At 35.4% G+C, this 15573-nt stretch overlaps 1 protein-coding gene across 1 annotated transcript in view; it reads right to left on the reverse strand.

Annotated features, from left to right (window-relative positions):
* Nucleotides 1-3380: 3380 nt before the first annotated feature.
* GUCY1B1 (guanylate cyclase 1 soluble subunit beta 1) overlaps nt 3381-15573 on the reverse strand; it is a 46413-nt gene continuing 34220 nt past the window's right edge. Inside the window, exons 6-14 of the mRNA XM_012783622.2 lie at nt 15158-15388; nt 13781-13897; nt 12682-12815; nt 10932-11129; nt 8070-8307; nt 6890-7030; nt 6213-6367; nt 5719-5845; nt 3381-4569 (exon numbers count right to left, since the gene is read on the reverse strand). Coding sequence (XP_012639076.1) covers nt 4546-4569; nt 5719-5845; nt 6213-6367; nt 6890-7030; nt 8070-8307; nt 10932-11129; nt 12682-12815; nt 13781-13897; nt 15158-15388 — 1365 coding nt within the window. The 3' untranslated portion in view covers nt 3381-4545. The remainder of the gene's footprint in view (nt 4570-5718; nt 5846-6212; nt 6368-6889; nt 7031-8069; nt 8308-10931; nt 11130-12681; nt 12816-13780; nt 13898-15157; nt 15389-15573) is intronic.

Genomic DNA, 15573 nt, shown 5'->3' on the forward strand with positions numbered 1-15573 from the left:
GGTGGCACATGCCTGTAGTCCCAGCTACTTGGGAGGCTGAGGCAGGAGGATCGCTTGAGCCCAGGAGATTGAGGTTGCTGTGAGCTAGGCTGACGCCACGGCACTCACTCTAGCCTGGGCAACAAAAGTGAGACTCTGTCTCAAAAAAAAAAAAAAAAAAAAAATTTATATTGCTTCTTACAAAATTAGCAGAAACTATTCGGGTGAAATTTCTGAACAAGGTATGTGTGAATAGATTTCATGCTATACAAATGGTCATAATGGGTAGAAATAATTATTTTTATGTCATCCCTTTGAACTTGAGGGAGAGAAGAAGGAGTGAATTTAAGGTTACACACAGAAAGTGAGAGCCTGTTGGGAGCCCAAATGGTGAACAAGAGAGAACCTATGTCCTTCCCTGCTCTTTTCCAAACTTCAGTTCCAAACAGCATCCTCTGCTGCCCTCTAGAGTGTGTAAGAGCCATTAGTGACAGCAGCAAAAAAAAAAAAACAAAAAAACACCAAACCACAAACTTACAGGTAAGCAAACAAGAAATTATTCCCCCCTCCAATGATAAAGAAAACAGAACATATCATTTGGCAAATCATTTATAGATTTAAACCAAATGAAGTAATGAAATAGTGAATTAGTTCTGAAATGCATATATTTAAATTGGTATTTAATTATAAACATGTAAAAACATGTACATAGCTCTGCAATTCAAGCTGCTACCTTTTTATAACATTTGGTTCTCATTATTTTGGTGGTTTTCATTGGGTTTGTTTCAAGGTTCAGCAAAGTTAAAATGTGTTCAATGGTTTTCCTTGTTGATTCTCCTGTTTGTTCATGCCATCGCTGTCCATGATTTAGTTTTACCAGTATCTGTTACCAATAATTAACAAATTTACATTTCTTAGATTATGCTTCTGGTTCTTCTGAAAAGGCAAACCAAAGCTATGACTCCTCTGATCTCTTCATATTTCAATTAGATTTGCCAACAACTCTAGTGAGTGGTTATTATAATCCCCGTTTTTACAATGAAAGATGTAACAAAAAACTTAGATGGCTTTACCAAAATCAGAGAGATAGTCACAGGTTGTTTGGAAATTCAAACTAGATTGGCCCAACTTGAAAAAAGAAAATTCTATTCTCTCTGCCACATTAATGCAACCTGGGAAGAAAGAATAGTCATTTCTCTTTTAAATGTATTCACAAGAACTTCAAGCTCATGTCTGATATTATTCTTACTGCATTTCTCCTAAACTCAGTTACCCTTCTACATCCTCCACCCTGTTCAATGGAAACATCATCAATACACTAACCAAGCCAGAAGACTTCTCCTAGGCTCTTACATTCTCACCACCCCTCTTAGTCAAAAATAATTATTCACCTTTAAGAGTGAATCATGGTCACTCTTCAGTTGGCCTTCCCGCCCTGCTATCACCTTAAAGCTGGCCTGTGCACAAAGTACAACAGCCCCCTAACTCCACCCTCATGCCCAAGCTCCTTCCCTCTAAATCAGCCCCTGCATCAGTGACACTATGATTTTCTCCACGCACAAATTTAATAGAGGCATTTTAACCCTTTTTTGCCTCTTCTTTTCTCCAATCTCATTTATTATTCCTCATTCCCTTCAAAACTGGTTTCTAGCCCCATGACTCAAAAAGACTACTCCCTCCATTTTTTTCACTCAACAAATATTTATCAAGTGCCTATTTTGTGGAAGGTTCAAGGGATATCTAGAGAAAGAGGAACCATTTAACCCTTAAAAAACTTAAAATCTAATAAGGACACATATATATATATTATATATGTATAACATATATGTATATATATTTATACCAGATAACATGCTAACCGTTTTAAGCATTGCAGGACAAGAGGGGAAGTGAAACTTGCTAAAGAGACTCAGGGAAGGCTCCAATAAGAGGATAATGAGCTGAGTCTTAAAGAGAAGTAAGTTTGCAGTAGAGCATGGGTAGGGAGCATTTCTGACAGAGCACAGCGTAAGATTTCAAAGGTAGCAACTAGCCAAGGAAGCTGATTAAAAGTAACAATTTCTCTATGTTTTGCTAAGCTGTATAGATAATGAATAGCATGTAAGTGGTCTTAGGCCGGAAAGTAATCTGGATTTGTGGAAAATCACTGTGGCAAGAATCTTGAGAGTTTGGAATAAAGGAAGAAAGGTCTGCTTTTAAGTAGACCTACCATTTGATCTAAAAATCCCACTGCTGGGTATTTACCCAAAGGGAAAAAGGACCTTTTATAAAAAATACACCTGCACCCAAATGTTTATAGCAGCAAAATTTGCAATTGCAGAGATGTGGAAACAACCCAAGTGTCCATCAATACATGGGTGGATTAATAAAATGTGGTTATACGTATAGCGTGGAGTACTATTCAGTCATAAAAAAAATGGTGGACTAACACCTTTTGTATTAACCTGGATGGAACTGGAGACCATTCTTCTAAGCGAATTATCACAAGAATGGAAAAACAAACACCATATGTACTCACCATTAAATTGGATCTAACTGAGGAACACTTATGTGCACATATAGAAATAAAACTCATTGGAAATCAAGCAGGTGGGAGGGTGGAGGAGAGGATGAGTAAATTCACACCTATCGGGTACAATGCACACTATCTGGGTGATGGACACACTTATAACTTTGACTCAAAATGTACAAAAGCAATTTATGTAACCAAAACGTTTGTACCGCCATAATACTCTGAAATAAAATAAAATAAAAAGATAGGAAATAGACAGATTTATAAGAAAGATCTTGCAATGGTTCAGGTTAGAGATGATGAGTGCTTGAACTAGGAGAGTTTAGACAGAATAAAGTAGACTTTTAAGAACATTCAAGATGTAAAATGGGAATGCAATATCTTCGAAGGCAGAGATGTTTTATTCATTGATATATCCCAAATGCCCTGTGCCTGCCACAACTAGATGCTCAAGAAACGCATGTAGGATTCTAGGAAGACGGCAGTGTCACTATAGTTTTTGAATCTCTTGGAATCTTCTCTGAAAATACGCAGAAAAACTATGCCCACTTCTCCCCCTTCTCTCAAGTTACTGCACCTTCAACATTTCATCATCACAAATATCACATATTTTCATTATGTGTATACATGTCTGTCACCCCTAAAAGATTGAGAGCTCTTTAAGTAAGCTGATGACATTTCACATTTAATTGTGTTTCCTCCCTTTCATATCCAGTCTTTTTTTCCCATTTCTTTGTTGGTACTAAAGAAAAACAGCATTTAAAAATATGCCTAAAATTAACCATTCAAAATTTCTAATGGTAGCGAATCAAAATGAATTTATGAAAAAGGCATCAATATTGCAAATAATAATGTTACTATTTTTATTGAAATAAAAACTGTATAGAGACAAGTGGAAAAAATAATTTATTGCCGATTCTTTTACACATTAACATGGAACATTTATACATATATTGATGTGCTGATAGGAAATACTAATTTAAAGACAAACATTTTTACACAAAAGTAGTTGCACTCTATTTTATAAAGATATATACTAATAAATTATCAGATCCATTTAAGAACAAGAGGCCAATTATTCCAACAGTAATGCACTCTATGTTAAAATTAAACTAATTTTTCTGAACATGATGTCCTGGATATAATCACATTCTTCAAAGCTAAGAAAAGGAAGCTCATTTCTGGAAATAAAAGGCCAAGAATGTTCTAACAGAAGTATCCCAGCAGTATGTTTCCAGCTTTATTCTTGGATATGGTTAGAGCCCCTAACATTTAGCCCGAGCTAATGGAATAGCTCAGTGTGAAACAGCACAGCTTTCTATAATAGCTGCATGTGGTTAATGAGATTTAATACAAGGGATGCAATACAAATGATAGCATTTTAGAAGAAGTATAATTGCCATATGATTTGAACGAGCAACCAAATACTTTAACAACAGAAATGAGTATTCTATATTCCCAAAGGGAAATTAGTATACTTCAAAATAGTCACTATTTTCATAGCATGGCATATTAATTCTTACTTTGGGAGTCTGAAAATAAATTGCATTTTTTCCCTAAAACTTAGATTCACTCCTTTAGAAAATGATTTCTACAACGATATATACCCACATGATATAAACTTTGTTACATGTTATAGTCATTAAAATATACATATACATATATATGGAGCACTAAACAGATTTGGTAAACCATGATATATATACACATGGCCAAATACTGTTCAGTTTCATTGAATTAAATTCAACAAATAGTTATTGGGTGCCTACTACTTGCAGATGACCACGTCAGGCAATGCTTGTAGTAGATTTTAAGACACAAGAAGCTCACATCATCCACATCAAAAGCCAAACTTTATATAATATACTAAAACCTTAAAAATAATCGAAAGAGAGCTAACGTTGAATAAGGGATAGTGAGAGATATACCTAGGAAAAAGGCCTGGGATAATCGACAAGGACAGAGTAAAATCTGTATCCAGAGGGAAGAACTGCTCCTGGGCTTGGCTTGTGTTAGGAGATAATTGTTGTCTTCTTCATCCCACAATCCTGGAGTCAGTTATCATGCAGCTTGGTTTCCTTAGCAAAGTGGAAGAAACAGGGGATTGACTTGCAGTGATAATAAAGCTTGCAATATCCCCTAAATATATTTTTCTGTCTATAAGAGTATAATCTTCATTCACATCTGCAGTTTCTCTAAATTATTCCCACCATAATTCTGGGAAAAACTGAGCCACTCAACTAGGATGACCAACACTCGAGGTATAGTTTGGTTTATGAGAAGAACATCAGCAAACATGCCAAACCCATAGGTAAATTATTTAAAATAAAACCAGCTAAAAGAAGATAAATATTTTAAAACTTGACATTCAATTCCCTTTAGGACTTGTTATACTCCAAAAGCAATTTCAGGGAATGTATACATACGTGAAATGAAATATAATCATGTAGTCTCACCGCCCCCCTGAAGAACTGATGCATCCACAGGAAAACAAAGTATCATACTTGCTTCTGGTGCAACACATTATGAGTAGGAAAAGACTAGTCATAACCTTAGTGTGTACAATGTCACTGTGAGTGACATGATTCCAGTTTGGATGTGATGTTCTAGGTCCATTCTAGCACATGGATTCTGGCTGGAATGCAACCAAAGTACTAGCAAGAACCTAAAACTTCCCTAAAGAATTAATTAGATTCTGACAAATTATGAATCCCTCATTTCTCTAGGAGAAACACACAAGGGACTAGAGGTCATTAGGATTTCCCAAAATCCCCAAACACTCCACAGGGAGATATCCTATCCCTTAGAAGGATCTTCAACTTCATGGTTGAGAAATCTTCCATGAACTGCAGCCCTCTTGGCCATGATGGTGATCTCAGAACTAGCTTAGGGGCCGAGGACAGGGGCCAAGGGAGTCCCCTCACAGTCTCCTCTCAGTCATGTCTGAGGTTACAGGGGAAGAACAAAAGAAAAGGCTTCTCAATCTAGTGCTTCGGTTTTAATTTCACTAGAGGACAAAAGCTGGTAACCATAAAGTATCCCCTAAAAAGTGTTTATTGTTTGAACCGGCTCATTAATGTTTCAGTCATTTCCACTGTTTTACTGAAACATTAATTTCTGTAAGCAAGAATTCTTTTCAAATGAAACACATTTTTAGTGATTATGATTTGGCTCCCCATACTTATACTCGGTCTTAAAAACGAGAATTACACTCTGATTAGTCATACCTCTGTTCCTGTATTTTTTCTGGACAGAAACCAAACTTGCATTGGTTCTTTTTTGCCCTTCATAGACACTGGGCCTCTGTGCTCCAAGTGGAATTGTGGATCTGAATTTTCTGGAGACATCAGACATCTAAAAGACAGGTGGGAGTAGGGAGAGAAGTATGCAAAGGCTATTTGGAGAAGGTGACCTGTATCCAAGTTATAAATCAAGATAGCAAGAACACATGCTGAAGTTGTACTGAAATTACCTTTCAAGGTTTTAGTAACTCAAGGTTTTAGTAACAATAATCCTATCAGAAATTCCAAGGATGGTATGGAATCATTTAAAAAGGAAATGACACACTCTTCTTAAATAAAAAATAAACAATCCTAAGCAAGGGAAGAGAGTGGAGGTGATAACTGTTTAAAGGTAACAAAATCAGTCAGAAAGTTATTAAACCATATGCAAAGATCCATTTCGTTTGAAAATCAGTAAATACCAAGACATTTTCTCATACCTGTATGTATATTCAGACACATTGATTTTTCCCTTTTCCCCTGTGGTTTCTGTTCTGCTTGTGAGGTTGACAGTATTTCCAAAAAGACAGTATCGAGGCATTCGCTGTCCTATGACACCTGTAACTACCTCTCCAGTGTGTATCCCTATTGTTATCTGTAGAAATCAAAGCTTTGCTTTAATAATTTTGATCATTAACACATGAATTTTTGCTTACTTGGTATTATAGAACAATGTAGAACCATCATCTAAACTCTATAATCTAAAGATTTCTCTGTAAGAACCCTAAGCACATTATAGTCAACTTCGAAAACCTTCACAAAATCTCTGTCTCCCAAGACAAACATTTGAAGTCTTAATATTTCCACAACGTAAATCTGGCAACTCACATGACACATGGAAAAGAGATTTTAAAAAATAAACCAGAAAGCACAGGAGGTTTTATTTTGTCCTTGTGACTTTCAGTACATGGGACAAACTAGGTAATTTCGAACAGGTAGAAAAATTTCCCATATCTGTGAAAGAATGCAATACAATGGGCTCAATAAAATAGTGTAGTCTTTGTTGTCAAGATGCTTTTCTTTGTACATACTAATGATTTCCTGGTCAAGAATATGATTCACTTGTCCACAATGGTCTACTACTACTACTATTATAACATTTACTTTATTTACTAACCTGAACAGATTCACCATCAACTTGAACCTGGCCAGCAATTTCCATCATGTCCAAGGCTAGGTGGCAGATGGATCGTGCATGGTGGATGCATGGCTCTGGTAAACCACTCACTGTCATATACTTGTCACCAACTGTCTCCACCTAACATATGACATATATTTAGATGTTCTTTGGTTAGTATAAAAATGACTTGTTTCATTTGCTACCCGAATAAAAAAAATTTTCCCAGAGCTATCAGCAACTTTAAAGTCCCTAAATTCCCCTCCCTCTTAATTCTCTTAAAATTCTAATATATTCAACTCCAACAAAATGAAACCTTGTAATCACACACATAGTACTTGGGGTCTTTGATTATAGGAGGGTACAGACACTGAATTATTTTTCCTCTAGTAAGCAATTCGTTTCCCACCTCAGATCCCCTTATCATTCAGTAGAATAATTTTTTACCTTATTTGCCGCTAAAACTGTGATAGTTTAGTGGCACAAGAGCCATGACTTGAAGTTCAGTGATTTATCATGGTCATTAACCATTTATTTTTATGACATGCTTACCAAGTGCTACACTGTATCTCTGAAAATGACTATAAAATAAATAGTTCTTGTGGAATTACAGTACCCCAGATGCCTAGGGATGGTTTAGTTAACATTCCTGCCTTTATGAAGCAATATTCCACTGACTTCATTTTTCCAATATTTGTTTCTAATTGAAACAATGGGCAGAAATGCCTTATAAACGTTTATCTTTAAGTTGATGTTATCTAAAAGCAAACCTCAGTCCCCAGTACCCTTCTCATGCCCCATGACTTCTTTACTGTGCAAAGCATTTATGTATTTCAGTAAAAACGTCTCTTACAGAGCACTAAAATGAATGCTATGTTTATAGTAAATGTAATAAACACCCTGCACAGATTTGTTAGCCCAAGTGCAAATAAGCTGCTAAACATTTCATTTTAACCAGAGGATCACCCACTCCATGAAACATTCCTTTTGGTTACAAGAAAGAGAAAGTTTTATAACAAGAGGCAATTATTTAAGAAAATGGTAAACACTGAATACACGGAGGTTTACTGTACCAGGGCTGCAGTGCTGGAGGCGGAACTGTGACAGCAGTGCCTCTGGAGGGGACGCTCAGAAAACCAGACTCTGAAGGGCACTGCAGTTACCTATCATGAGGACTTGCCTTATAAACAAATGGATTTTTCCGGGAATCCGTCAGTGTGTCAAATCTGGTGTAGAGGTCGTTGAGAAGGTTGACAATCTTCATGGCCCCTTCTCCAGATGCATGCTTGCTACAGAAAGCATTGAAGCCCACAATGCCACTGAAGAGGATGGTCACATTGTCGTATCTTTTGGCAGGCACTGGACGCTTATGTCGCAGCTCATTGGCAACGGACGGTGGAAGGACAGAATACAGCAATCTGTTCAGCAGGATTAGGAAAGGGCCACTGTAAGACATGCTGGGAATCTCTTTAGCATTTCTGCTGTCCCTTTCATAGAGCACCAGTGTCATTTGCAGTGTAAAAGCCTAGATTCTGATAGGACACCCTCTAAAACTGGCATCAAATATTAGCCACATTTCTTAATACAAGCAAAGAGAGAGACTTGGCGATAGAAAAATCAACGTTTTCATTTATAGTCCTGTATCCTGACCCTGCTATTATGCTGTTCACAGGACGAAGGCTGTCATTACCAGCAATTAAAGTGTCGTATGAATAGCACAATACCAAGAGCATGTGTACCTCTCAAAAAGACTAAATTTATCTCAATTTTTGGAAAGTAATATTAGAAGCAGCAGGATTTTTCTCCAGTGCTGTTCATGCCTCACTCCTCCATAGAAGAAGCTGATAAGACAGGTGGAAATTGGTCTAGATGAGAAAATATTTTATTTCTATAGGCAAAACTGAGACTCTCACAATGGCATCAGGGATCGCGCTAAGAGGGCAAATGTGACAAGCGCATTGTCAGAGAATGAGAACTGATGAATTTAGAGGTATGGAAGCAGAAACCAGGCCTATGGGAAGACTCAGAGGAACAAATGAGGCCTCTTGCCTATTTCTTCCCTAAAGCACAAGGGCACGCTGTGGGGAGTGTCAGTGTGCAACATGGAGCTGAGCTCTCAATGTTGTTTCTAGCCATGGTGGAATTTCTCCAGTCTTTCATTTCTGACTTTTAAACAGAACGGTTTATAAAACGTTAAAGCTATATTTGAATGTTAAGTGCAAACAGTAGAACTATTTCGCTTTAAAGAAAATTAGTAGTAAATGGTTTCTAATTAAATGACCTTGAAAATCAAATATCTATAAAAATCTAATTCTAAATCTAATAATCTAAAAAATAATATAAGAGTTCTTGAAGAACAATAAATACTAAATAGTACAAATGTTTCAGAGAATCAAACTCATCTTAGGAAATCAAAATAAAGGAATAGTTCTGTGGTAAGTACTTATCGGCTACTCATCTTTAATACAAGAGCATTGTTCTACTCCCAACAACTTCTAATTTTGGACTCCTGGTCTAGGAAGAGAATATCCTGCTTAAACTGACAATTTAGGAAAAAAGTGAATTAAGAGCTTTTTCAGTATGGAATATATGAATATTTTCACAATTCAAAGTGTGCATTCGTTATAGTATTAGTTAGTTATCTTTTACCATGAATGCAGATAATAGCTAATTGAGTCACAACATAAGAATGAAACCAAGGTGGTTTTCTAATATATTAACAGCCAGAGCAGGATATTGAGTAACTCAAACCCACAATCCCATCTGACTTTGAACCTTAGACCCAAGGTCTTACAAACTCCATAAAATGTGTAATTTTTCATGGATGGAGTTGTACTGTGTATCAATAATTACATGCTTTGAATTATTTCTCAAGGAGTGGAAGAAATTGAGATACCTGGCCCCACATCATTTCTTAAATTTGCAAATTGACTGGATAGATAAACTGGGTGCAGTTTTAGGACCATGAGGAAACTAAAGTGGTGTCAAAAGAAATAAACATGGCTTTTAGCTGCATTATGCAAAGGCCAAGACGTGTGAATTAAGGAGCTATGTTAAAGATAGGTATTTAAATGGCATTCACTATTTCAGCCACGCTATTAATCACGTTAATAGACGTGTTTACTTGTGTGCACAGCATCCATCCATGGGCAGCTACGCGTGTATTAATGCAAGAGAAATATAGATAGTGATGCTGTCACCAATCTTCTGGGTGTTCAAGTAGAAGGAAATATTAATACTTCTATGGGAAGTAGGGCAGATCAGTTAAATTCTCTAAGAAGATAGCTTTCTATTATATAAACATTAAAAAATGATGTCACATAGGAACCTGGGTAAAATCTCTTATGTATGTGATTCAGTGCTGTCAATTAGTATATGGAAGCAAGGCCAAGTAGTATACATTATATGTGTTTATTAATAAATGCAGTACTTGAAAATGAAGTATTCTCATTAAAGTTATTTGCTTAATATTTCATAATTTAATCTATCATTCATGGAAAAATAATCATTTTATATTTTGATATCTTTGCTAATATATGTCATTATGGATGTAATTATCATCATTAGAGATGACATCAGTCTCATCTCTTCCAAGCCCTAAAATAATTTAGAGTCCAATAAATGACTTTTTAAAATATATGACAGTCATTTCTAAGTTCATTGTTCAGAGTAACCCTTTTCACCTGGCCAGCCCCTGCCATACTAAAGGTGGTTAATACATAAATCTTGTAGGAATGATAGTTGGACTTTAATTTTTGAATTAAATTTGAATGGGAATTATTCTCATGTTTTTTAAAGAATATGTTGTGGCATTCATTCTTTCAACCTTGACTTCTAAACACAGAAGACGTATTCCTACTGCTATTAAGATTGATTTATTTCCTTATGCATAATTTCTTTTTAAAAGCAGTGGGGAAGATTTCAACTACTACTCCAGAGCTACTCAGGTCTCATGCCTTCTTAGCCTGGTTATCAATTTTAAATATAGTAGAGTTACAGTCTACTATGAATCATAGTCGTGTCCCAAGTGTTATATTCTTACGTGTCTGTCTTTTTCTTTTCATCTTCCAGGGCTCTTAACGTGAGCTGCAGCCTGTCCGTGAGGATTTCCAATTCTTGGGTCAGTTTGTATTCCTCTCTGAATTGTTCTCCCAGAAGAACGAGATCACGCGTGGCATCATGCAGAGGGATGTCGCTCAGATACAGCCCTCTCCTTGTCAAATCGTCCAGGTTCATCACACTGTCATTCAGGGAAATGAGACAAAATCAGTCCCAGCTTGTCCACATGACAATGCCAACCCTGATTACTGTCAAGGAGTATAATCCTGCTATGGCCTACCAATCAAAGGGTCAGGCTGAAGGAAATAAAATTATGAATTGAATGAAGAATATGACTTTATTCTCTTAGATATTTAAAAATCTATCAAAAAGCAGTGAACTGGGCAGGTGTGGTGGATCATGCCTGTAATTCTAGCACTCTGGAAGGCCGAGGTGGGAGGATCATTTGAGCTCAGGAGTTTGAGAACAGCCTGAGCAAGAGCAAGACCCTGTCTCTACTAAAAAAATAGAAAGAAATTAGCCGGACAACATGTGTGGTGGCACATGCCTGTAGTCCCAGCTACTCGGGAGGCTGAGGCAGGAGGATCACTTGAGCCCAGGAGTTTGAGGTTGCTGTGAGCTAGGCTGATGCCACAGCACTCTAGCCCAGGCAACAGAGCGAGACTCTGTCTCAAAAAAAAAAAAAAAAGTGAACTTGAAATGTGAACTTTTTGCTAAGTTGCACTTTTTGGTGCCATCAGCCTAAACTGAAAGATAATATAGAAAATATCCCTATGAAAACTATTCAGATATTAAATATAAGGCTGTTATTTATTAATAGTATATTTTTTCTCATTATAAAGAGAGAAAACAATCCATCTTTACTCCCTTTACCACGAATAATGAAAAACTAGTTCATTTTTGCCTTATGGATTCTATGAATCTTGTAACTGGTTATTTTTCCCTTTGGGACACAATGATTGAAAGTTCACACCAAAACATGCTTTCTTGAGTGTGTTAGTAGATAATACATATACATTTTGTTTATACAAAGTTATAAGTACACAAGTTATCATCTAACAACAATTCCCGCAGTGCCTTTTCTATTGTTATAAAGCAAATTTATATCTAGTTTTCATATTCTAATTTCCAGGGTATCTTTCAGTAAAATGCTCTTTCAAAATGAGAAAATAACAATCTATGGTTTTATTTCCTCTGATATTTATTACAAACAACATATGTTACATAAATTTTAATTTAATGCTATATTTTGAACAATGTATTTTTGTCAGAGTAGCTACATATTTTTAATATAAAATAATTCAAACTCAGAAATAATTAGAATCCTTTTAGATTTTTTGCTAATTTGCTAATTTTTTGCTAAAAGATAATTTCTTGGTGTCAAATATACCCATGTATTTATTATGCCATCATATTTGATAGTTTATAAAACTGCTTTTCTATATGATACCTCTTTTGAAGGTATAAAAATGTGGAATTTTCTAATGGTAGATAAGGTATCCCATGACCTAATGGCATAGACACTCAGGAAAACAAAACAGAATATGTGATTTCTTTTGAGTTTATTAACAAATGTTAAATGAAATTATTCTCATTATAGGGAAGTATATAACAAGGGTTGTAAAATCTAATTATACTTCACAATATGTAAACATGATTGAATAAGATGTTATTGAATTACTTTGTTAAAGATAGGTACTTATATATATTATCATTAATCTTAAAATTATTACCTTGGTGAACACAGAAAAAGTATACTGTCTGCTTCAGGCAGGTAGATCATCTGACCCTTGAGACGTAAGCAGCTGATCTCAGTACCAGTCAGTTCATCCTCACATTCTAACTTCTCTACATCCAACAATCCTTCCTTGAAAAGATAAGACATAACCAGTCACCTAGTGCCTTTATTGCTACCTAACAATTCATTAACTCAAAATGAAGAACACATATACCTCATTTCCCCCCAAGCCCTAAGGGAGAATAAATACGTCAATCAGAACAGCAGAGGGCGTTTCACCAGAGCTTTGCCAGGTAATAAGCCTAATAATGGCTACTTTACAAACAACCCCTTACAACAACCATAGAAAAGTGACTATCTCCTTTGAGCTTAGAAAGATAGTAGCTGTAATACTGTTTATTTCAGGATTCTGTGAATCTTGTTTTTCCCCTGATTTTCCAGTAAAAGATATATTATCAGACTCTATCAAACAATAAACCAAGCCTCCCCATTCCACAACCCTATCTTCATAGAGCAGCTGGAAGTAGTTAAGTTCCAAATACATAAACTATGTGTGAGTCAGGCCTTGGGAGAGATGAAGGAAGGATGAAATGTGTACTCCAGGAAAATGATTTTTATTGTATATATCCCAAGAATAGTAACTATGAGATCTGGGCACTATTTCAATTATCAACTGTGGGAATATTTTATAACTTTTATTTTCCCCCGAAAATGCCACCAACAATAATAGATAATTTAAGGTAGAATAAATCAATGGCTTTGGATGAAGTTAAAAAAATATTTATTAGTTCTGATTTCAAAAACAAGGTGCTGCAGCAGCACAGGGAGAAAAAGATGTTGGTTTTATTTAAAATGGGCTGTCTCAGCAAGATATTCTAGAAGTTACTTCCGTTAAGTTTTTAGCTAGAGTCCCACTGCTCCTCAGGCAAACCAAAAATCAATAACGTTACCTTTCAATAGGTCTTCCTTTGAAGTTTGTTTTTTTTATCTCTCAATACTTTCTTCATCTTGGGGAATATGATCATTTTACCTCCTGAGTACTTCTAATTTGTAACATACCTTACTTACATTTAATGAAATGATATCTTGATTACCTTGCTTCTCAATACAAAAACTGTATTGATGTGCGAAAGGATCCCGTGGAAACTAATATCAATATGTGGACGAACCAGAGAGAAGACAGAAAGAAGACTGCAATTCCCAGGCTGGAGCTAAAATGCAGATAAAAAGAAAAAGGCACTTAATTATTTAAAACAGCTTTTATGATTTGATATTAATTAATCACTTGATTAAACCAGCTCAAGTATATGTAAAAATAGAAAATGATAATTATTTTTTAGGAAACTTAGCTCAACTATGGACTCAAAAGCTTGACTGATACAACTCAGTGATTAAATGGACATCAAATAGTTGCATGAACATGAAAACTAATATGGATTCAGATGACTAATATTCAAATATAAGCTAATACAAATTTTAAAAGCATATTCAGAGGAAGAAAGAATAAAAATTTATCTTTTAAAATGTGGTATAACATATTATTTGCTTATGGCTTGAAATGAAATTAAAATATCAAAAACACTCTCATGTTTATCAACAGAAGGCTAATAACAATATTAATAGATAACATTTATTGATTGTGTACAATACACCAGGCACTGAACTAAGTGTTCTCCATGTGCTTTTTATCCTCATGTCAGAATAAATGGAAAATAGGCAGAGAGAAGTGACATTACACATTGAAGGTTATACAATGAGGAAGAAACAGTCAATGTAGCAGCCCAAGCAGTATACTGCTTTGCTTCCAGATCTCCTATACCTGATCTATTTGGCTAATCCTGAATTGTAAAGTCTATTTAATTACATGTGAAAAGTACCTATAAAAACACGTCAACTACATCTCCAAAAGTTAGTAGATGAAAGAAAAATAAAAAAGGATTTTACAAATGGGTGTAACACTGTACAAGTCAACTGTAGGTTCTCACCATCACCCCAACTGCTTCCTTTGATTTTTTTTTTTTTTACTAAACTATATGATAATCTCTATCTTTTTCCTTGTGTTTTTTAAAATTCTATTATTTTCCTTAAAAACATCAATAGTTGATTTTGAAAGCTATTTTCAGATGATAGATATCCAATAAATATTTACTCAATGAATCAATAAATATGTGGAGGCTGAGTATTACTGGAAAGTTACTCATTTTCTCATCAAAACAAGTATACCATTTCTACCTAATGTTCCTACCATTTTTGTACATGATTAAAACAGAAAAAAATAAATGAATAGTTGTCCTAGGGAAGGTCACAGCATGGTCAAATACACTTAGCCATAGTTAATTTATGTGATATACAATATGCTGTCCATTACCTAATACATAGTCAAAAGGTTAAATGAATAAATGGCTGTGTGTAATAATGGTATTTTTATAGCCTTTTGTCTTAGGCCCCAAGGAAATGTGCTGTCATCTTACCTGGGGAAGCACTCTGTATATGGCATTGCCACACTGAGTGACCACTAGGTCCCGGTCAAATATTATGTGAAAAGGGAAAGCTTTGCAGAAGGTATATGGGCTGATGCGTGATTCCTGGGTACCATTTTCTTCAAATCTGTCAAGATCTTCATAAAAATCCTCTTCTTTTGACTCTTTTTCTTCAATCAAAAATTGAGTATGATCGCATTCTTCATTTCTTTGCTGAATCACCTGAATATCAAAGGGGGGAACTGACATTAATTGTCTCCATTTCAGTTAGGTTAAAATACCTAAATATAAGAAGCCGGTTATGAGAACTGTTCCTAGAGGATTAATCACAAAAATTTAACAAAAATGCAAATACTATACATGTCTAAACTAGAAAAATAGTTCTGGACATTGATCTATGAAATTTG

The sequence above is a fragment of the Microcebus murinus genome, chromosome 15 (genome assembly GCF_040939455.1).
Source record: "Microcebus murinus isolate Inina chromosome 15, M.murinus_Inina_mat1.0, whole genome shotgun sequence".
Lineage (NCBI taxonomy): Eukaryota > Metazoa > Chordata > Mammalia > Primates > Cheirogaleidae > Microcebus > Microcebus murinus.